The following is a 25,343-nucleotide window of genomic DNA, read 5'->3' as shown; positions in this document are numbered from 1 at the left end:
CAGAGCAGAATAGAAATTAGACTATTAGTTTTTAGGAATGTGAGGGAACATTGTGGGGAGATGGAAATATTCTTATTTGATTGTGGTGATGATTATTCATCTAGATACATTGAACTATTCCCTTAAAAAAAGTTGAATTTTGGGGCATCTGGGTGTCTCAATCAGTTAAGCATCTTGCCTTCGACCTAGGTCATGATCTCATGGCTCATGAGTTCAAGTCCTGTGTCAGAATCTATGCTGATGGCTCAGAGCCTGGAGCCTGTTCAGATTCTGTGTCTCCCTCTCTCAGCCCCTTCCCCATTCACACACTGTCTGTCTGTCTGTCTCTCTCTCTCTCTCTCTCTCAAATATAACTAAACATTAAAAAAATATTTAAAAAGGTGAATTTTACTATATGCAAATTATGATGCAATAAAGATGATTTTTAAAAATAAAGTTATAAAAATGGCTAGAGTTTATCAGAAGAAAAATACAGAGGTTCAGAATAAAATTTGTAGCCATTTTTAGATAGAACAAAAGAATATCATTTAATTCAACCATTTCTGTTAGGAAAAAAAGAAAGAGAAAAAGATCCATTACCTAAAGATTTTTGTCTATATGATACCAAATAACTAATGTGAGTCACATTTAATCTAATATTTTTGACTCTAAATATATTTAAATATATCTGGTAATGCTCATCATCAAACTAATCAGTGGTAAAGAGGGTATAGAATATATATACTCACGGCTAGGTACTCTAGTTGTGTTCACTTCACAAATCATGACTGTGGTATCCAAAAGTGACATAATTTTCTCTTTGGCATAACGTAAAATAGTATTTGCAATGGAAATTATTTAATAGCAACAGTTTTATGACTTGCGATACACAGCAAATAAGAAATGTTTTCATTTATCTTGAGAGCCAGTGCTATCACTGGAAATAATTTTAATGTCTATGTATTTTGTGATTCTGGAGAATTTGGACAGAAAATTAACTCAGATGATATTGTTCAATGGCCAGAAATATAACATTTTAGAAATCATGCCACACCTAGTACTCCTTACACTTAAAAATATAAATGATAGGCAAAAGTGTCATTTGAGTTGTTACAATTGGAGAAAAATGATGAGAGGTGAAGAGGTGCTCTTGTACTTCTTGTCTAGGGATAGTGTTGTCTTGGAACCTCTCAAGAGCTTTTATTCTTATTTTTAAACACTTTTTTAATTTGAAAAGACATAATTCTAAGCCTTGCAAAATGCTTAAAGTGTTTCAAATAAAAAGAACAAAAGTGATATTAAAATAAAATAATGAAAAAAAGAACTAGGAGCATAAAGGTGAGTGAAAATATTATTTGTTATCACCTGTATGTTTAAATGAAGTTTCAAAACAGTCTTACTATTGCTTTTTATTCCCCAGGTGTCATTTGGACAACTGCCTAATGACTATTAGAACATCAGCAATTTGGTTGCAAAATTAGGAGCAATAGTAACTCACTGTGACATTTGTAATGGGATGTTAAAATTAAAGCTTGGAATATGAGCCAAAATGATGAAAAAAATCAAAGCAAGTGTGAGAAAAAAATAGTTCTCATATTTTACAAAGAACTATATCAGAACTGTTTACACAGCTCTTGGGTACCTCAACAGGATCAATGGTGTAAAGGGAAGACAATGTAAAGGGAAGAGAACTTTGGAGAGGCTGCTTTTCTGTAATTCTCTAGTCCTTGCCCTTCAATCTCCCAAGGCTATAGGAAAGAGAGATAGAAGGAATGCCCTTCACCTCAACTCTAGTGATGGAGCTTCCATGTGACTTTTTTTAATGTTTGTTTGTTTATTTATTTATTTATTTATTTATTTATTTATTGAGAGAGAGAGAGAGAGAGAGAGAGAGAGAGAATGAGAATGAGAAGAGTGGGGGGTGAGGGGGCAGGCAGAGACAGAGAGGGAGAGGGAGAATCCCAAGCAGTCTCCATACCTAGTGTGGAGCCTGATTTGGGGCTTGATCTCATGAAATAGGAGATCATGACCTGAACCAAAATCAATAGTCATACACTCAACCAACTGAGCCATGCAGGCACCCCTGAGAGATCTTTGAATTGAGTTCTCAATTGTCAGTTTTCCCAAATGCACATAACTCATGCCTGAGAAAGTCTTACATCTGAAAAAGCTAAGTGGTGGTTGATTTGCGCTATATCTGTATTCCCAGAGTTTACCAGGGCAGAAGTTTTTCAGATTATTGTGTAGACCACACAGGAGAGAATGTTGGCATAGGAATGTCTTCTGTCCAGTACAACGTAGCTCAGCTGAGTACAAGGACTCAAACAGTAACAAAATGGATATAAACTGGATATTCAGAATGCAAAGTCGAAAGCATAAAATCTCATACACTTTGTCCAAGGGAAATTAAATTAGATCTAACAGAAAACTCCCCAAAATCTTGCACATGCACACACAAACATATAGATACACATACCTAAACTCCTCAAGAGAGTAAATTTTAAAGTCTTGTAATGCTCATAGAGAGGTCAGTTTACAAAGGGATTAATTCAAATAAGACCCTTGCTGTCTCTGTATCACTGTACCCCTTTCACCAGTTCCCACCAATGCTAAGCAATGAGTCAGCACTGGTAGTTGACCAGCAAGTTGGGATGGGTAGCAGGGAAAATAAATAAATGCATGGCAGAGAAAGATAAGGAACCAAATATGTCCTCCTTTCCTCTTCCAGGCTTCTAGCCAGAAGACAACACAAGTTTTCAAGTTTTGCTGTGGAAAGTTCTGCCAATAAGAGACTTACGCTACAAAATAAATTTTCAAGACCAAATGGGAGTCAAAAATACAGTTATGCTTTAGATAGGTCAGAGCCACATTTTTGATGTATTGGTTACACAGACAATGACTATTACCATTCCCCTAAAATCCCCTCAAAATGGAGAGTGTCATGGGAACTTGTTCAGCTTGCATCATGGATATTATCTTTCCCCACAATTTGAGCTAGCATTTCCTAGTCTAAGACCTTAAAGTCATGTCAGCCAAGTATGATTTGTCAAACTTGTCTTTTACTCAGAAATCTGTATTAAACTAAGCAACATTACAATTATAGTCAATGTTCACAATAGTAGCCCTAGGTTAATAAAGGATTCCCAAGTGATTTCTTAAGTAACAAATAAAAATCACATAATGCTAAGAATATTTAAGAAACTGGGTAGAACACATTTCTTTATTTTAATTTATCATGAAAACTGGAAATTTAGTTAAAATGTGCAAAAAATTATACTGATGAGAATATCTATTGATATAATGGTTATATTTGTAATAATACTCTAATATATTTTGGAGATTACCAAGTATTTTCACATTCTCTCTTTTGATCTTACCAGCAATTTAGAATTTACAAGATAAGACATGTCTTTATAGAAGTTCTAGAGCTATCTCAGCTATTATGTATATGCATGTATTTGTAGTTCATTGTATGCATGCATTTGCAGCACAAGTAGCACACATTTGTCCATGCTTATGCCTAGGTATATATGCCTATGTTGTGTGGAAATAAATAAGGGGAAAGATATCTTTATGTTCACCAAAATTCATTAGCCACATGGCCAATTACATTTTTTTAATGACAATGTACTTTGGAATCCAGATTTCAAGCTACTCCTATTCATGTCAACTTTTCACAGAAGACATATATATTCGCTTAGAGGTTTTTTTTTCCCCAAATATTTCATATACTCCATGAGAAACATAAAAAAAATATGAGAAATATATGTTTGCAAATTAACTATGAAACTGAGCCCATATTTTCGGACTCAAATATCCACTGAATTCTGGAAACAAAAACATCTTATTGACAGACAATGGAAGTTAGTACATGCTAACAGGCTATAACCTTGCTACTCAGTGGGGCAATATCTATTAGAATCTCAGGAATTGCAAATGCTCACAAATCTCTTCTTAACAGTTTTAATTAGGAAATGTCTGATGACTGACAAATGTGTCCATTATTTTCTTTAATGGTTGGTCAGAATCTATATCTCTCAGAATCTTTGAGCATTCCCTTATGAGAAAGCTCAGAGTCAATGTCAGAAAAATGAGACTGATATGCACCTGGAATCTAAGAGCAGAGAGTAAAAAGTTGTTCTTAATTTTAAAATGTTTTCCAAGGCATAATCACTCCTTAAAGTACATGGGAACTTTCTAACAAAATTCATTACTGATATCTCAATATGTTAGTTTCATCACCATAAAATTAGTTCGTTAGACACACTAGAATTTCCTAGAGAGTTATACAATGCTGAGGTTCACTGACATTCAAAAACAAATGGTGACCTTTTCCCTTATATCAGGAACAAGACAAAGATATTCACTCTTGCTACTTTTATTCAACATAGTAGTGAAGTCGTAGTCACAGCACTCAGACAACAAAACAAAATAAAAGGGATCCAAATTGGTAACAAAGAAGTAAAACTCACTATTTGCAGATGGCATGACTATACATAGAAAACTGAAGATTCCACCAAAAAACTATTAAAACTGATAAATAAATTGAGTAAGATTGCAGGATAAAAAATGAATATAGAGAAATCTATTGCATTTCTATACACTAATAATGAAGCAGCAGAAAGAGAAATTAAGAACACAATCCCATTTACAATTGCACCAAAAAAAAATACCTAGGAATAAACTTAATCAAAAAGGTGAAAGACCTATACTCTGAAAACCATAAAACACTGATGAAAGAAATTCAAGATGACACAAATGGAAAGATATTCCATGGTCATGGATTAGAAGAACAAATATTGTTAAAATGTTTATACTATCCAAAGAAGTCTACAGATTCATGCACTCTCTACCAAAATATCAACCGACCTAGAACAAACAATTCTAAACTGTGTATGGAATCACAAAAGAACTTAAATAGCCAAAACAACCTTGAAAAAGATAAACAAAACAGGACATATCACAATTCCAGACTTCAAGTTATATTACAAAGCTGTAGTAATCAAAACAGTATGGTAACAACAAACAAAACTAAAAGGCAACCTACTGAATGGGAGAAGATATTTGCAAATGACATATCCAATAAGGGGTTAGTATCCAAAATATGTAAAGAGTTTATATAGCTCAACACCCCCAAATAAATAATCCAATTAAAAATGGACAGAAGACATGAACAAGCATTTCTCCTAAGAAGACATACAGATGGCCAATAGACACAAAAAAGATGCTCAACATTACTCATCATGAGGAAAAAGTACATCAAAACCACAATGAGATATTACCTCATTCTTGTCAGAATGGCTAAAATCAAAAGCTCAAGAAACAGCAAGTATTGGCAAGGATGTAGAGAAAAAGGAACCCTCATGCACTGTTAGTGGGAATGCCAACTGGTGCAGCCACTGTGAAAGACAGTATGGAGGCTACTCAAAAAATAAAAAAATAAAAAAATAGGACTATCTTATGATCCATGAATCATGCTACTTGTATTTATCCAAAGAATAAAAAAAATACAATTTGAAGGGATATATGCACCCCTATGTTTATTGCAGCATTATTTATAATAGACAAATTATTAAAGCAGTCTAAGTGTCCATTGATAGATGAATGGATGAATAAGATGGGATGCATGTGCACACACACACACACACACTCACACACTCACACACACACACACGCAATGGGGTATTATTCACACATAAAAAAGAATGAAATCTTAGCATTTGCAATGACATGGATAGAGCAAGAGAGTATAATGGTATGTGAAATAAACCAGTCAGAGAAAGATAAATACCCTATGATTTCACTCATATGTGGAATTTAGGAAATAAAGCAAAAAAACAAAAAACAAAAAACAAAAAAAGAACAAAGGAAAAAGTTGAGACAAACCAAGAAACAGACTCTTAACTATAGAAAACAACAGAGGGTTACCAGATGGGAGGTAGATAGGAAGATGGGTGAAACAGGTGAAGATTAAGAGTACACCTATCTTGATGAGCACTGGGAATTATATGAGAATGTTAAATCACTCTAATTGTATACCTGAAAGTAATATAATACTATGTTATGTACATGGAATAAAAATAAAATACACACACACACACACACACACACACACACACACACACACACAAAATGGACCTTTAGGACATACCAGAAATTCATACAGCTTTATACAATGGTGAAGTTCATTGACATCCAAGAACAAACGGTGATCTCTAGAAAATGGTAATCTTACACTAAGATTGGTGTCCTTTGGGAACAGATTATATCCTGTAATCTGTTGTAAGTAGGTGTCCTAGGACCAGTTAGAGGAGAGGCCTGGAAATGTTTCTGGAGTTCTGAAGTGGGTCTTAAGTTGGTCGTCATTTGTGTGTAAGTGTGGGGAGTGGGGGGTAGGGGGGGAGTGGGGGGCTGTGGGGGTGTGGGTGGTGCTGGCAGTGGTGGTGCTGGTAGTGAGTATTTTAAGATTTACAATGATGAATAATAATTCATGCCCCGGGTATAATACCATATACTTCAAACTGAAAAACTGGAAAAACTGTTGGATTCTAAAATCCATGGAGGGAGAATGGAGATGCCAGGGATAGAATTGAGCTGAAGATCCTTCAGATGCTAGACAAGCAAACACACAAATAAAGTACTATGATTTGGTAGTCAACAGATTATCTTCAAACATGTTATTTAGAGAATATGTTCAGCACAGACAGACTGCTCTTTCCTCCTGGCTACACTTCTCTTCATATTATCAGAAAAGACATCCTATGTTGCAATCCTGTCCAAAGTTATTCTTTATTCTCCAATTTAAAGGCTTTTACAAATACTTTTTGCAAAAGGAAGAGTCTGAGGTGTGGAAACATGTACCTACTCCAGATCTCAATCAAATAGAACCCACCATGATATATGTATGTATGTATATATATGTATATGAATATATGTATATGAATATATGTATGTATATATATGGGGGGAGAGAGAGAGAGACCCCCCCCAATATATAAAGTGGTTAAGAGCACACGCTTTCTTTTAGTTCCTTTGGCTATTGTAACAAATTACCACAAACTTGGTGACCTCAAATCTCCAGTTTAATTATGGGAGCTTTTGAAATTACAGTTTTTCTGTTATAGCTGCAGGCATTAATAACTTTCAAATTCAGGAAAAATGCTTTGAGTGGTTTTTTTTTAGTACTTTAAAGATATGGAACGATATGAAAGATTGTTTTAACATGTCTTCTATTTGGATATACATATCCCAGTAGAATTAATTTATACAGTTTAGAAACAAGTACTGCATTAACAGAATGCATACAATAATAAATTTAATAGTAAGCTATCAGTTTTCTACTTTTTTCCTTTCTGCTGAGAATTATAATTCATCCTGCAATGAAAAATGGATCTTGGACAAGACACCCAAGAAGATAAAAGTGAATTTGATCTTATAAAGAATATCCATCTTGTTCTCTTAGATGGTATAACAATTATACCTAGCAAGAATAAGTAATTAAATTCACTAACCACTTAGTCTAAATTTGCCTCCTGTTGATATCTCTTTTTACTTTTGACCACAGTGTCCTACTTTATTTTCTTTATGGCACTTATTATCATCTTGTTCATTTATGCGTGTGTTTATTATCTGCCTCCTACTATTTATTTTTTTTTATTTTTTTTTTATTTTTATTTTTTTTTCAACGTTTATTTATTTTTGGGACAGAGAGAGACAGAGCATGAACGGGGGAGGGGCAGAGAGAGAGGGAGATACAGAATCGGAAACAGGCTCCAGGCTCTGAGCCATCAGCCCAGAGCCCGACGCGGGGCTCGAACTCACGGACCGCGAGATCATGACCTGGCTGAAGTCGGACGCTTAACCGACTGCGCCACCCAGGCGCCCCTGCCTCCTACTATTTAGATACAAACTAAATATAAAGCTTTGTCCTGTTTACTGCAATAGTCCCATCATTTACAATGGCACCTGGCCCAGCAAAGGCATTTGCTGGATGTTTATTGACTGGATGAATAAATAAATAATTAATTAAAATAAATAGTATGAATTTTACAAAATTATGGCAAGAATTCTGGAGAATAAAAAAACTTACAGATTGGTACAGATTTGTCTTTATGGAAGTCTATTTTTAATTACATCATTAATATGTCTTTATTTCACAGATGTTTTCAGTACTTATTGAGGTAGATATAAGTATCTCAAAGAGACAATTTTCCTTTATCTTTTTTAAAAATATTTTTAAACGTTTATTTATTTTTGAGAGACAGATCATGAGCAGGGGAGGGGCAGAGAGAGAGGGAGACACAGAATCCAAAACAGGATCCAGGCTCTGAGCTGATAGCACAGAGCCCGATGTGGAGCTCGAACCGACGAACTGTGAGATCATGACCTGAGCTGAAGTCAGAGGCTTAACCAACTGAGCCAGCCAGGTGCCCGTCCTTTATCTTTTATTTAGCTACAGTTTCAGCCCACAAGATTCTACAGACTATAGGATACACCACATTTAGGAAGTTTTCCATCAACCTCTGAGAGAAAAAAAATCAAAGAATAAATAGAGATGGGAATTTTCTGAAATGCTGTTTTTCTTTCTTTATAGAAAGGATCTGAGCTTACATGAAAGATATTCAAGATACTGATGTTTTATTTACAAACAGCAAAAATCTTTATAGCCTTGTACTTCAAACTATACAAATATATCTGAGATTCAGAATTTCTACCAAGCTTACAAAATAATTTGTCAAACCAAGCATTACCTCTAGTCTTCAGGTTGGATGGTGGATAGATAGTCTAGCTAAATTAGTGAATACATACAGAATTTATTTTGTTTCGATTCTAAGAATGATGAATTGTCATTTGCCAAATGTAAGTTCTGTTTTGACATCTTAATCTTATATCATAATGTCTATTATTGTTCTCTTTAATGGTGAGGAGAAAGATTAAGAAAAAAGTATGAAACAGTCTTTGCACAGCAATATCAAAATGTTAAGTATATTTCAGGTGTGAAATCTACAAAATGTTCTCATAACCTTCATACTGCCAAAACAACAATGTACAGATGTGCCTGGCAGTCAAGTGGCTATTAGAGCTGATCTCTGTTGCTGTGCTGAAATGCAAAGACGCACCAATGTCACTGATAAGATATTGTTATCAAAGTTAGAATTATTAACTGGAACATTCAGTCACAGCACAGGAACTGACATTTTTTTAAAGGACATAAAGGAAACCAAGACCCTTCTATGTTACATTTTAGTCCTTGAAAATTTCTCGTTCAAAATCAGAGCAATCCAAATGAATCTACTGACACAGAATGTGAAAGTCTATTGTCCTTCTAAAATTGTCAATTCTCCATCATGTGAAATCACATTACAAAGAAATGTAGGAAGACAGCTTCTGCCATGTCCAATTTAAGATAAAAATCGTAACTCTAATTAGCAACTCTAAAAATGCTATGGTGGCTTCATATTGCCTTAATCAGTAAACTACAAAAAAAAAAAAACAGGGAGATTTTCATTTTAACACTTCATTTGTCACTCGTGGAAAGTGTTCATTTTGTCATTCAAGGTTTGATTTAAAGTGAACCTGAGTTAAATGAATAATCTCCTTATGCTTCCCTGTTCCCACTAAAAGACAGGAGAGACCACCACTCATTACCACTCATGCTATAAATAATTTTAATGTGTCTCTGCTCTTATTTTCTCTCCTTCCTCTCTGATTCATTCTGCATTCCACCCTCCGGTTTGATTCTCCTAAAACATATGTTTTCATTCACATGATTCTTTGGCTCAAAAGCATTGCCTGCCTCTTAGCCCTTCAGGATTTCATCCAAGCCCCTTCACCTCATATCCCAGGTCTTTTATTTCATCACCTTCCACTTTCCACCTCTCCTCGGACCCTCTTCCCTGTGACTAAAATCTTAAGTGATCCACTTAAGTTCATCTCATCCTCTTTCTGGAGTACATATTTTTTTTTCTTGGTTCAATGGAGTTCTTGGTTCCAAAATATCTTTCCCTCCCTTATAATATTCTTCCTTTAAGATCCAGTCCAAACATCACCTCCTGCACAGAAAGTTCTCTAAGAATAATCACATAAAGATATCTCCTCCTCCCTGTGGATTCCCACCACATGGACATTCTCCATGAATCATGTATTGCTTTGGGCCAGTTTTGAACTTATTAAATGCTGCAAAGCATTTACATTTTTATGTGTTTATATTCTATCTATCCAAAGGTAGATTATGAACTCCTTGAAGGCAGTGGTCACTTTTAAAATTCTTTTTATCTCCCGAGATAGCTAGTACTTTGTTCTTCATATAATAAGCATATAATTAAGGTTCTCTAAATCAAGGATTTTTAAAATATTTAAGAAGTAAGTAGATTGTATGTGTGAGGAAACATGATCCCTGAATCATTAGTGAACATGTTTAAAAGTGACTAGTAGTCAAAGACTTGGTTTGATCATTTTTTTACACAGTTTATTTATCTGCAGAGAGAGAAAGAGAGAGAGAGAGAGAGGGAGAGGGAGAGGGAGAGGGAGAGGGAGAGGGAGAGGGAGAGGGAGAGGGAGGGAGGGAGAGAGAGAGAGAGAGAGAGAGAGAGAGAGAGAGAGAGAAAGTAGGAGAGGGGAGACAGAGAGAATCACCAGCCTGATGCGGGGCTTGAACTCAGGAACCATGAAAATATAACCTGAACCAAAGGTGGACAGTTAAGCAACTGAACCACACAGGCGCTCCAAGGTTTGCTTGGTTATTGAAGTTATTTTCTACTGATACCAAAGTTACACACTTAATTACTTGACTGGTTGTTTCCAAGCCATGTCATTTATAAAATAAACCATTTTAACAAAGTTTATACATAGATGTTTGCAAGTATATGGTTGCATATAAGTAGTAAAACTAGGTGCAAAGTTTCTATAAGCAAAACTAGGTACAAAGTTTATCTGAGACTACAGATATTTCAAGGGCATCCCTAGAGAACTCAATTTTAATGATTTATAAAGTAAGAAACAATATGCAAGAAATGCAATGACAGTGGGACATTGATATCTTTAATGCACTTTGACATGACCAATATGCTTGTAAGAATCAAATATTACACAAGTTCTAATGTCCTGCTAAATCTTATGTTCTGCCATAGAGCACTATAGACATATAACTGAAAATCTGCCTTTTCCACAAAGGTGAATAAATAATTTAGTTTAATTCCTGTAATGTTTAAAATGGATTGGACAATTCCAAGTTCCATTTTATAATGATGGTTTTAATACACTAGTACGTGAAAAAACATAGAAATAATGTTACTGAAGAAAATTACATTAACAAATATTTTTAAATAAACAGCAACTTAGGTTCTGGTTAAAATAAGTTCTACGTATGTTGGATTGATCCTTTCACAGTGCTTTATCTGTGAGCAGTTTGATGTCAACATTACTCATTGTCACTTACCATCTTTCAGGATGGTTTCTCGCTCAGTGCCATCTATCTTCTGCCGGCCAATCAGGAAACTGGTGGTGTCAGCAAAGTAGATATAATTGGTTTCTGCATGGAAATCTAAAGCACGAGGGTTTACCAGATTCTCTATGGGGATCATGTATTCATCAGCTATCTTGGTATTCAAGTCCATTCCTCTAACAATTCCTGGGCGTCCTTTCCCATAAAAGAGGAACAACTCATTCTTTGGTCCTGCAGAAGAAAGATTACAAACATAAACAACTGATGCTGCCTAATCTTCTTTACACTGCATAATGCCACTGTTTAATTAACTGGCACAATTAGCTTTTTTAAAATTCAATACCAAAAATTAAACTCTAAAATATGCCAAATGTATCTCGATGCAAGAAGGCCAGCTAATTGCATTACTTTAATTAAAACCGAAATTACTTCCGTGAATGGGTTATATTTAGTTAATTATTCTTTTGTCTGTAACTGTCTGTACAGCAAAAACATGACAGATCATTGGATAACTGGTAACAGTAAAATGGACATTTATTAAAACATCCGGCACATTTAATTTTACAATTCATTACAATCTAGCACATTCTGTAGATACAAACTGTAGCATTCATTATGTCTGACAATGCTACAAACTTTACAATATTTAAAACACCCCTCCTCAGAGTCTGCATGGAAGGCTGTCAGAGGCAAAAAAATAGATTCACACAGTATCACACACTTGCATGTGAATATATTACAGATGCCTAAACAAGTGATTTATTTGTTTAAGAAATGAAATAAAATGTCAGTTACATCACTTTTTTTTAAATATTAATAAGAATGTTAGAGGTTGATGCTGTCCTCCAGTAACTCTGATGTACAACACAGCCCTTATAAAAACAAAACAAAACGAACACCCCAAACAAAAAGAATTCCCCAGGTTAAAAATGCCAAATTCAATGTAGCTTTTACTATAGAGTGAACTGACTCCTACAGACTTTCATATGGAAATATATTCCAGGCTCTTCAATTGCTAGAGCAATTGACTTAGTCTACATAATTTGAAGAAAATATTTTTATATAAAAGGGAAAACATATTGAGTTTTATAAATAAAACTGAGGTTACAAATGATTCAGTTTCATTGGATGACAGTACCATAAGTCAACTTGTTAGCAAAGTAAAATAACTAACCTATTGAAAATCTGGAGAAAAAAGAAAAAATGAGTATTACTCATAAACTCAACACTCTTAATACAAACTATATTATCAGTTTATATATTCTTTCCCTTGTTTTCTTTCAAAATTAGTGTTATTGAATATTAAATGTATGTAAACAAATATTTATTACATTTTATCACAAAGAAAAATAAAACAAATTGCATGTACCCCACACACATCTTAAAAATATTTCCAGAACACTGGAAGGGATTCATGTGCCCTAAACCTATTCCTCCCCCTTTTTTCCTATTCCCCTTTCATCTCAGAGATGTCCAATATCCTAATTATATTGTGTACCATTTTTTTTTGCAAGTTTCAGTGTATATGTGGTATGTATTCCAAACATGATTTTTCATGTTTGAATTGCATGTGTGAATTCTTCTGAGTTATCTTTATTTTTACTATATTTGTGACATTCATCCATGGTTGTTGTAGTCATTTTTCATTTATTTCCACTGTTGTATTATATTCCTTTATGTGACTATTTCAAAATTAATTAATTTTTCTAATGCACAATTATATATAAGAGGAAAATTTTATATTCTGCTTTTATTACTCAATATTAGCATCAAAATTATGTCCCATGTTGATCCATTATTTAAGCTTCACATTCTTTGAGTATGATCTGTATCCTATATGATAATTTGTCAAACTATTCGCTAGGGTTGATTTTATCTTTTCATTATTATAATAATACTGAGATAAGCATTTTTTTAACCTAGAATTTTATATATTTTTATGATGATCTCTAAGTATACATTTCTAGAAATGGAATTACTGGTAAAGAATATTAACATCCATCTTCCTCATTGCCTTCACCGTCTCTCACTGTATCTATTTTCAAAAGTACCGTTTTTATTTTTCTGAATGTTTATTTATTTTGAGAGAGAAAAAAAGTGCAAGTTGTAGAAGGGCAGAGAGAGAGGAGAGGAGAGAAAGAATCCTAAGCAGGCTCCCCACTCTCAGTGTGGAGCCTGACACAGGACTCTATCTCACAAACCATGAGATCATGACCTGAACTGAAATCAAGAGTGGGATGCTTAACCTACTGAGCCACCAGGTGCCCCAAGAATATCTTTTAATAATAATATTACATATTATTTAAAAATGAGTATTTCTTTCAAAAGTGACATTTCCTACAAATTTTACGTGCACATATACTTTTGTTTTTAAAAATAGGAATCTTAAAAAAAAACAATGAAATAAAAAAAAGGAATCTTACATATGCATTTTACTACCTCATTTTTTTAAATTAATAATATCTTATTGTGCCATTAAAAGGTCTTCAAAACATTACTCTCAATGGCAGCAACATGTTCCCTGCTAGAGAGGCAATATGGTAAGTCAGCTACTTACTTATTGCTGGGTATTTAGATTGTTTCTGGGTCTTTGTTATTATAAATACTTTTATAATGAATTTCTACAGTCAAACGAGGAATAATTTCTTACAGGATACTTTCAGTTTTATGTCTTTGTATGTTTTATCAAATGTCTTTCCAACAGTGACATAAATTTCCAATTTCTGTTAGCAATGCATAAGAATACTGTTTTCACTATATCAAATTTTGATAACATTTTTCATTAATGTTTTAATTGGTAATTGGTAAACATAACACTTCATTTGTTTAATGTATGTGTTTGTGTGTGTGTGCTTTAAATAAGAGTAGCCATTGTCCCCATTGTTTACTTGGCTACTTATTTTAGTCATTCAATACCTACTTTAAAATCTCTTCTAGTGTCTTGACACTTGACATTGTCCAGACACTAGAAGACAATTGAAACTAAAAACTTCATTTCAGAGACACTCAAATAGAGATGGGTCTGATTTTAAGTACCACAATCATATGTACTAGCTCAAGTTTGGAATGTGGAAATGAGGCTGTCTTTTGTTACTTCTGTCATTATTCATCTAAAGGAGAAATTGAATTTTTCCACATTAGTGTTCTTCCTTTGTGTATATCAAAAGGCAAGGAAGAGGGTTTAGTTTTGTTGTGTTTTGTGTTGTTTGCCAGTAAGGAACTATCAGTTGTGACACATATCTGGCGCTAATAGCTTTGTTGCAAGTTGTGGAGATCCTGGATCTCAACCAAAATGGTGGACTTTTGGACTTACCATGGCCATTGTGGCTTCCTGATGCCCAAGCTTCTAATTGTGACAGTTTTCTGGTTTTAAGCCAGGGTAGTTTGATGGTGGTTTTGAGGGATGTTCTGAAGACTGAGTCTAGGAGCTATTGCTTCAGACTTTTCAATGATTGTATAAGCACCTATATTTTCTGCTTAAAATAGCTACAATGGTCTTTGTTAATGTAAATGTGCCTTGACTGATACACTACATTACGGGTGATTGAAGTTTATGCAATTGTCATCCTATGTTTTTCTCCAAACATATGTATTTATGTGAGTATGGATTAAAATATGCACGTATAAGTGAGTATGATTGCATTTTTGCGTGACATGCCATCACTTTTCAAGTGGTAACCACACTAGTTTAAAAGTTGGCAACACATACACACATGCATGCACAACTTTGCATATCTTGAGTCTCCTAACTTTCAATTATCCAGAGGATATCTTGAACATGAAACCCAGCAATTAATACAAAGTTAGAAATGAAAACAAAATACTAAGACATATATTTTATCACAGTAGAGCCTCCTGGATTGTCGATTTAAAAGTATTTGTACTACTAATTCAAACCATTTGGACTTAACTTATAACAAATTTAGTGATCTAATTTCATAGTCCTCAGTAAGCAATGACAAGAAAGTCAAAGACATGGCAGGACAGTGACCAGAGAAGGAACACTGACAGAAATAAAAAGCCATTGTTATAACAAAATGGAGACACAATGGACACTGTAAAAACCAGTCATCATAACTTTAAAAATTATGGTATTTGGGAGACATTTAGCAGACAGTAATCTCCACAGGGACACCATTCCTACAAGGGCCATTCTAGTCTATTTGCTTATGAAGACTCCAAGTAAAGACTTTAATTGATACGGGGGCAAAAATCTAAATTTGCAAAAGTCATGCATATAATTATTAATTATCTTTTTAAATAAAGAACAATTATGTTATTCAGCATATCTCAAAAATAAAGCAAAGATAAGTCTGTTGGAAAGCTTTTCAATAAAATTGTTAAAGAGATTGATATTTAATTAGTATAGCTCCAGTTACCTGGAAAATTAAATAATGAAATGAATTTCACTCCCCAGTGATGCTGGATAAGGTGAAACATTGCTTTATGTGGATTTTTATTGGACTAAACAACACACCTATTACTAGGAGCAGCTTCTTGGTTCAGATAAGAGAAAATATGGTCAACCAATAATTCAGGCTCATTAGACCAAAAACCTTCTTTAGGGAATTAAAGAAAGATCTTCCTAAAAATCTTCCCTGAAATATATTTCCCCAGGGACTCATAAATTTAGTGACTCTATAGCCTGATTCAGTTTCTCATTTACATTCTCACAAAAACAAAACAAAACAAACAAAAACAAAACTCCTAAATACTAAGGAAAAATGGCTGGTACATTGTGTAGGCAAATTCCACCTGTTAAGTCTTATGTTACTGCTGATGTTGACATAGCTAATTAATACTTTAAAAACCTATTCTGAAGCAGTAGCTGCTGGCAAAGTGTTTGATTTTAACAACATACTTTTGCACGACCTGCCATCACTTCCCAAGTTGAAGCCCGTCCTGCAGCGACAGGTCCGTGTTTTGTAACTGCTGCTGAGCAGACAGATGTGTGAGCATCCCCCTGGCATTCCATATGGATCCACTTCACACGCATGGCTTCTGACTACAACAAATAAAAAACAGCACACTTGAAAATTTCCAAAGACAAGATAATTATGTGCATCAGTATGTCGAAACTTTTATAGTGCATGAAGAGGGAATCCTCCCCCAAATCTTTATACCCTATGATTTATTACCATAATCAATTGGAAAAAAAGAGTTTAAACCTCATCAAAGAAGAGGTAGGAATTTTTCAAAGCCCTCCTAAGGTTATTTCGAAAAAAATTCTGCTTTTATATTAAACTGTTTACATGTAGGCACAAAAAGTAACTTGGTATTTCTGATTCACGCTTGTTGCTCTTTCTTAAAATACATATTTCTTACCAATATAAAAAGATACTATAAAGATATGCCAGGTTAGGTAATTAAGCAGAGAAAGGATTTCTTTTGAAATCCATTAGGTGGGCACTTAACGTGGAAGAAACATGATTCAGGAACTATCTTTACTGAGAAGTGCTGACACAACACTGTTTTTTTCAATTTTGAGTCAACTGCCATTTTGAGAACCCTACCACAAAATGAATGTGTGTGTGTGTGCGTGTGTGTGTGTGTGTGTGTGTGTGTGTGTGAGAGAGAGAGAGAGAGAGAGAGTAATTTCCAAAATGTAGAGGCTACTTTGCATGTAGAGATTGAGGAACAGAACATTTCATGAGTGTAGAAGTTACAAAAAGAAAAAAAAAGTACCCCATGACATATGAAGAGAATGAGAAAAAGATGAGTCAAAGAAAAAAAGGCTGTGGTAGGAATAATGTCACTAAGATTTTATATACTATTGTGGTTATATTTCTTTTTGATCATCACTTACTTGAGATTGTGACAAATAACATGGCAATTTTCTTTTAATACTAAAATGGTTATGCTTTAAAAATTCTGCCATGTTCATTTTGTATTCCTATTTTCAAAATGAAAATACCCCTACCTTCTACCTTTGTCCCCAATAGCCTTTTGTCAAAATAGTAGCCACAGTGATTGCTTTAAAAAGTAAGTCGTATCATGAGACTCTGTCTAATGCTTCCTAGGGAATCCTCATCTCTGTAAGGAAAAGATTTTGCAATTGTCTAGAGGACCCTACTTGCTATGGTCCTCCTTCATTTCTCCAACCTCCCCTATTACTTCTATTACCCTTTTTTGCTCTTCTCTCAACACATACATCTCCTTGATGTTTCTTGAAAACTCTAAACATGCTCTTCCTTAAGGTCTTTGTGCCTGCTCATCTCTCTACCTGCCATGTTTGTGCCTCACTCCTTCAATTACTTCAAGTCTTCATTTAACTTCATTTGTTCACTGGAACTTCCTCAAACCATTCAATATAAAATTGCAAAGTACCCCCATCCCTGAGATGCCCTATCTGCTTTATTTTTTCTTTATTGCACTTATTATCTTCTAATATACTTGATCGCTTTAAAATTATGTCTTCTCTACTAAGATACAAATATCATAAATACAAGAATTTTTGTCTGTTTTATTTACTGCTACAATCCCAGTGTACATACAACAGTTCCTGGCACATAGTAAATGCTCAGTGAATAATTGGCAAATAAATGTATACTAACATCAAACTCTAATAAGGTTTATTTACAGAATCCCAAATTTAAATTGACTGTAAACAGATTTGTGACAATATATTGCCTCAACTAAATCTATGTTAGTGTTTACATAATTCTAAATTATTTTCATTTTGAAGCACAAGATGATGAAAATTTGGAGTGGTGATTCTGGCATGTTACATTATTCTATATATGACTGAATGTAAATTGTACTGATGAACAAGCATCATTAACCTACTATGCAAAAATAACTAGTTTGTGTTTCTAAGAAATACTTGGAAACATTATAGCCTTCTCGTTAAAAGTTATTTTTAATTAACTTGTATTAAAGAATAATTAGGAAAAGTTAAGAGACCCAAATGACTACAATAAAAACTGAACAGATACTGTAAGGAAGTCATCTGATTTGAAATTTGTCTTTCAGAATGATACCAAAAAACATCCTTAGCATCTTAGTATCTGGGTTCCCTGTCTACACACATGATGATTGAAAGCTCTTTCCTGAATCTAAATCTAGCCATCATTTCAATTCTATGGTTGTAGAAACAATTCACTAGGAACTGAACAATTTGTCATTTAGACTTGTGCAGGGAGCGCTCTTCCATTTTATCAAGCAGACATGTACACTTTTGCGATCAAACAGAATTTATGACTCACCCACTTTAACTCCATACAGAGCACAAGGACCATTTCCCCATTCAACCCACCATTATAAAGGCAATAAAGAAGTCTTGAGTCTTACCTGTTGGTTGAGTTCTTTTTTGATAAATTCTGATTCCTCGAGCATTTTCCATTTTAATTAATGATTGAATATCAGTGCCATTAAATCGGTTTATCCTTATGATACTGAAGTTATCAGAATTGGTTGCATACAAATAGTCTTCAAACACAGTTATTCCATAAAGATGTCTGACCTATATGGAGGAACAAAAATAACTATGATTTTTAATTATGCTGCTTTTAACTTGAAAGAAAAACTGATTGCTATTTACTACTGTGGAAAATCCCCATAGAAGAGTCACACACATCTTATCATTTATTTTCTCTTCAAGAATTCAACACTTCACTAATTTAAATTTTTTCCTCTGAATAGAAAACATTATGCAATAGTAGATAAAGCAGTTCCGAATGTATGAAGAATTTTATACATGATTCATTAAGAAAACATGTTGAGTAGCTACTTTTCAAAGGCTAGTGAGAACCAAACTTCCAAGCATATTCAATAATGTGCTTAAGACACTGTTATATAAAATTTCAGATGTTTTTAGGGGCTGTTTGTTCATACAGTTGGAAAATACGGAATTTAAAACAGTGTAGCTCTGGCTGTATGGACTGATGAGAAAACACCTTTGAAAATTTATTTTATAAGTTCAAAATCCCATTTTTAAAATTCATCTTTATGTTCTTATTTTATTTTTGAGAGAGAGAAAGAGAGAGAGAGACAGAGTGCAATTGAGGGAGGGGCATAGACAGGGAGACACAGGATCTGAAGCAGGTTCCAGGCTCTGAGCTTTTGGTACAGAGCCTGACATAGGGCTCAAAATCATGGGACCTTGAGATCATGACCTCAGCTGAAGTCGGAGGCTTATCAGCCTGAGCCACCCAGGTGACATTTTTTAATTAAAAATTTTTAAATCACATGTTACATTTAGATGAATAATTGCCCCAGCATGGAAAACAATAAATAATGAAACAACATATTTAAATAAATGTAAAAAAAAAATTCTACTCAGAAATCACTTTTTTTTTCGTAAAGCATATTTGTAACAGAAATGGAGCTGTTTGCTTTGCTATCCATGACACTTTAACAGCAAACTCTCCTTAGCAGAGGTCCTGGGGACTGAGTGCAGGTAGGGACAAGTTGCATTCACAGAAAGCTGCTAGTAAAGCAGAGAGAGAATGGGTTTACTGATTTTCCCATACAAATGACTACAAGCTGTGCACAATGCATTTGAGTATTCCTTGTATTATATTTAATTTACAATGGTTCTGCCTCGGGGTAGGGTGAGGCTATCATTTGATTTGCTCTAGAGATTTCGTTGAAAAAAATCTGTCACAATTCTCTGGCATTATAGTGCACTTTTAGTGCAGTTTTAACACAAAATGTAGTTAAGAGAATTTGAAAAAAAACTATGTATGGTTTGTAAGATATTTTATGGAACAAAATTATAATTTTTTAAATTGTTTTTTAAATAATTTTTAAATGTTTATTTTTGAGAGCAAGAGAGACATTGCACAAATGGGGGAGGGGCAGAGAGAGAGGGAGACGCAGAATCTGAAGCAGGCTCCAGGCTCTGAGCTGTCAGCACACATCCCGGCTCGGGGCTTGAACCCACAAACTGTGAGATCATGACCTGAGCCGAAGTCAGATGCTCAACCCACTGAGCCACCCAGGTGCCCCCAAGTTTTTTATTTTAAGCAAGAAATTTTATAAATTTTGTACTTTAAGCAAAAGCATTTGATTTATTATCTCTCCAACCTATGTGACTCATTATTACTATCTCTTGTCCTCTCATATGAACTGTAATTAAAAGAAGACTGGCTCTTGCATGTTTTTTTTTGTTTTTGGGGTGGTGGTGATCATATCTCATTTCTTCATGTCCAGGCTAGAAATCAAAGACAGGAATCAACAAGGAGAATCATTCCATGTTAAAGCCCAAATAATAATGTTTTTCAAATTAAGGGTTATTCCCTAATGTGTGTGTGCACGTGTGCACGCACCAGAGAAAAGGGGTGGGGATGACATGTGTTTATTTACTAATATCATTTCCACGAAAGCTGACATCATACTCACTAGATAAATCTATGGTCCAATTTTGACTTGAGCAATACTTTTTCCTATAAAAATTCCAAGTGTACTGTATTATCCCAACACCATTAATATCATGCATGTTTTGCCTGAAGTTTAGAGCATTTCATCTAGGAGTGTGTGATTTATGGCATACTTACATTGCTCTTCAACATTCAGGAAAGAAAGCATAATCATAGAGGGGGCCGTTGGGCAGAGTAGAGAACATGTTGACATGGTAAAGATCTAATCGTACTACTCCCTGACCCCGTGTCTTCCTTCAGAAGAGCCTGTTTCCCATAAAGTAAGTACACTGTTTCTTGCTCTGCTACCTCTGACAGATGTGGGAGGAGCTGAGAGTGGTGGATAGACCATTTTGCCTATACCCTGAATATTTTGAAAAATTATCTATGTTGGATTACTTAATGGCAGAGAAAGCATATGTTTAGGGAATAGAAAAAAAAACATACGAAACAGAAATGGAAAAAAATGAACAATTAAAAGCTTCAGATATTAAAAAACTTTATAAAAGTAGTCATGAGGAGAATCATTTGAATTTCTTACCCTTGTTTCAAGGTTTAATATCGTCATGACATATAGGTGAAAAGAAGGCCCATCATAATCATTTTAGTAATTAGATCCTCTGAAAGTCATTACTAGGGCTTTCAAAAAAAAAATCAAGGTTTTTAGGACATGTGAAATTAAGAGAGAAACAACTGGCCTCATCTCTAATATTGAACACTTTTAATTACCCTGATTAGTGCATTTGCTTGTCTGTCAAGGAAGGAAAAAGAATCTCATTGTCAAAAAACTGATTAGAAAGGAAAAGTACCCTTAAGGGATAATTATAGAATATTTTTTCTCAGATTACAAAAGAAAGAAAAGAGATTCATGTATTTCAGCTTCCCACAATAAGAATCTTACATGAAATTAGTTCAATCACTGAGGTAAAATTGAATTTGAGAAAGTACACTAGTGAATAAGGCTTATTTCTACTGAAAGATGTCCTTTAGGTGTTTACTGAGTGTTATCTGCAAAACTTTTAATTCAACAAGGGAAAACTTTTACAGATGGGAAACTGGTTGACCTCAATGACATTCATGGAATTCTCATTCTAGGAAGTACGTGAATATATCAGAAGGCAAAATTTAGTCCAGCCTATTAAATTAATAAAAATACTTTTGTGAGCAGGCATTTGCTTTTGTAAGCAAAGTATCTCCAGGGCCACATGATATAGAGGATAGTCTAGCTCTTTATGAATAAACTACTTAAATTAGTTTTTAGCAAGTTTTAATTTTAATACATCAAAACATCTGTCCTATTCCAACACCTTTCTTAATAGTATGGTACTTTTATTTTTGTTTGCTGTTTTTGTTCTATTTTTGTTGTTTTTTGTTTTGGTGTGATTTGCTTTTAATAGAGCAAAGGAGGGGGGCGGAGGCATCTCTGACATTATGGAACGTACTGTGAAAAGAACATTTTCCCATATAGGAAATACATCATAATTTTTACGGCCCTTTGCACCTTGACTTTGTAAGAAATTTCCAACATTGAAATTCAAATTTTGGGTCTTCTTCCTAGTATGATACCATTCATTTCATTACCTTAGTTACATTTTCTAACAGAATTGCACTTACTTGTCTGCCTTGAATGATAGTATGTCTGTTTTTTCCTTGATAGTCCACGACTTCCACATAGTCCAAGTAAAGATCTACCCAGTAAACCAATTTGTTGACTAAGTCTAGTGCCAATGCAGCTGGCTGTTCTGTCTTTGAATCAATTATCCTTGTTCTGTTCAGCCCATCCATGTCACATCGCTCCACTTTGGCCACATTCCCGTAGTCAGTAAAGAAAAGTTTTCTGTTGAAAGAAAACTAAATGTTAAAGTGTGTGTGGGGGGGTGAAGCATATTCAATAGAACCATCTGTAAAAAACAGAACTTTTCCTTCTAATTTATTTCAGTAGTTACATCTGTTAGCTTCCCATAACCATTTCCATATAATATCACTCATAAACAGAGAAATCTGCTAATGAATATTGCAGGGCATAAGGGAGCAGGTTAACTAACAACTGTAAAATTTCCCCAAAACGAATGATTATGGTGGGTTTATTTTTGTATTAGGGGAAATGTTTCTTTAAGCCTCATAGAGCCGATACACAGACACCACAGGAATGCATGCAGCCCATTTGCTAGAAGCTTCAGAAGTGAGCCAAGTCACCAGGCCAGGGCACGTGAGCTATCAGGCTTTATCTTCAACCTGCTTTTCAAATTGCCTAGTAATGTCTGTTTCCTATAAAAGCTATTATGTGGAGCTCAATGATGCTATGAGTGGTAGAGAATAGCAAACCTGGAATGGAATTAAGCAGATGGAAAAGCAAATGTGGTGTTTGTAGCACTGGAAATAAAACACAAATAACTACCCCTCCAAAAATCCAATCCCAAATTCTCCCAAATATTCCCAAATCGCAAAATTTCATAAAGCAAATGCAGGCTATTTCTCCTCATTTTCTCTTTATTTTAAAGAATAGTCTAAAGAGCGGTGTTGACCTCCAAGATAAAACAAAAAAAACAAAAACAAAAACAAAAAAAAAGAAAAGAAAAATAATAATAATCCTTCCATGAAGCACTGTGTCTATCAAAGGTTTAAATACCTCCAACACTTCAGTGTCTAATATTTGATTAGTATTCACTATGTTTAGTAAACACAAATCAATTTCAGTTAACCTGACAATATTTTAACAAGATTACCTACTCAGGAGACTAAATTACATTTGTAAATAGAAGACAATTTTGCTTTGACTTAAATACAATCTCAAGAATAATCTGATTTACAGTGACTGAGCAATATTAAGATTACCTAGAGTATAGAATATTTGATTTTACCAACTTGGTGAATTAGTGTTTAGTTACTTTTCTCAACATCCTTGCTTCACCTAACAGTATGAGGTATATTTCAAGCTAAAAACTATTATTTAAACTTTAATTTGGCTCTTTCTCCTGAGGAGGTTTTGACTAATTTTTAAACATTAATGCACACTCTTCTGTAATAGTGTAAGCCAGATTTTATTATTAGTATATATTTCCCCAAATGTTCTTAAAAATTGATTTATCACACTAAGTTAAAAATTATTTTTCAAGAGACATTCTATTCAGATGAAGAACTTTTCTACTCTAGTAAAGAATAAATAAAAGGGCATAAGGTCCTGTGTTTTATTATCATACGTAATGCTCAAACTTCTATGCTCTTAACCGCTCTCTCTCTCTTTTCCTGCTTCTATCTTTCATCTTCTCTTTCTTCTCTTTAAGTCAATTTGTTCACAGCTACACCAAGTTAAACTACTATAAGGAGTACCTAGCTTTCCTATTTCTTACTCTAGAACACTGCCCACTATTCCTGTTATATCAAGCTCTCTTTTTCATCTCATACAAAAATGACTCTCCTTTTCTACTTTCCTTTTATGATGGGTCCATTTTATGGAGAAGAGATGCTTGTGTATGGGTAGATTAGCTTCAGGCACAGAGAGTTGGAGGCTCTGGCACACTATGGATGATATGATATGTATAGACCATGCATAGATAGTAATGTAAAGCAGATGATTGTACCAACTACACAGTGTTGAAGAGAAAAAATGAGTCCAGAGTTAGAGACTTCTTGGAAGTTATCTCGTGTTGGCTTAAATTACATGTGATCCCAAAGGGAAAGGAGAGAAGTATTCCAAGACCAGAACTGTGGAGGTATGCTATCAGAGAAAACAAATAAAAATAAAAATAAAAAAATAAATATCAGAGGCTATGGTCAGAAAGATCACACAGACTTTCATAGAAGTCTAAAGGAGAAAAGTTCTAGGATAAAGGATTGCAGTGGCTGGCTGGGCCAATCACAAAAAATGAAAAAAATAATAATAATAAGGGTTAAGAAAATGTCATTGAATTTGGTATTTGTTAACATATTAGTAATTTTTTTATTCTTCTCCTTGAGAGGTTTAGTTATGGAGAAAGAGTGAATCAGCTGATGATGGGTCAGTAAAATGTAATTTATTTTTCCAAGAAGATTTTCAGTGATACTGACCAACTGTGGCAGGAATGATGCAACTGAGTCTCATATTTATTCCAGGTCATAATAAAAGTGGTTGAGGTAACTAAGTTTCAACCAAAATATGGGGGGAAAAATATAAAAATATGATTATCAAAATTCTACTGTTTTAATGAGGAGTAAAATCAAAAGAACAGGAGGACGTATAGTATGTGCAAAAGAAACAGTAAAGAATTTGCCTTATATCCCCAACACATAGAAAAACAAAAACAAAAACAAAATAAAAATAGTACCCAATGGAGACATGAAAGATGCTTACACTAAATCAAACCTTCTCAGACTTCAGAATACTGACTATGATGAGCTCTGTTTACTTGTAAGTGAAGGATAATAGCACTAACATCACAAAACTGCAAGCAGTAAATACCCATAGTCACAGGATTATATATTTTTGTTTGTTTGTTTGCTTGTTTTAATAATGTTTAACTTTAGTTTAAAATCTACTGTTGGGGCACCTGGGTGGCTCAGTCAGTAAAGCGGCCAACTTCGTT

At 34.2% G+C, this 25,343-nt stretch overlaps 1 protein-coding gene across 1 annotated transcript in view; it reads right to left on the bottom strand.

Annotated features, from left to right (window-relative positions):
* LRP1B (LDL receptor related protein 1B) overlaps positions 1 to 25,343 on the bottom strand; it is a 1,918,909-nt gene that overhangs the window by 808,963 nt on the left and 1,084,603 nt on the right. The window contains exons 8-11 of the mRNA XM_047084146.1: positions 22,396 to 22,618; positions 18,713 to 18,884; positions 16,284 to 16,427; positions 11,417 to 11,653 (exon numbers count right to left, since the gene is read on the bottom strand). Coding sequence (XP_046940102.1) covers positions 11,417 to 11,653; positions 16,284 to 16,427; positions 18,713 to 18,884; positions 22,396 to 22,618 — 776 coding nt within the window. The remainder of the gene's footprint in view (positions 1 to 11,416; positions 11,654 to 16,283; positions 16,428 to 18,712; positions 18,885 to 22,395; positions 22,619 to 25,343) is intronic.

This window comes from Lynx rufus, unplaced genomic scaffold (assembly GCF_022079265.1).
Source record: "Lynx rufus isolate CCGP_SWC_20201006 ecotype Redwood Valley unplaced genomic scaffold, mLynRuf1.p SCAF_2, whole genome shotgun sequence".
Taxonomy (NCBI): domain Eukaryota; kingdom Metazoa; phylum Chordata; class Mammalia; order Carnivora; family Felidae; genus Lynx; species Lynx rufus.
The sequence above is the reverse complement of the archived record's forward strand: the minus strand, read 5'-3'. Positions and strand labels throughout refer to the sequence as shown.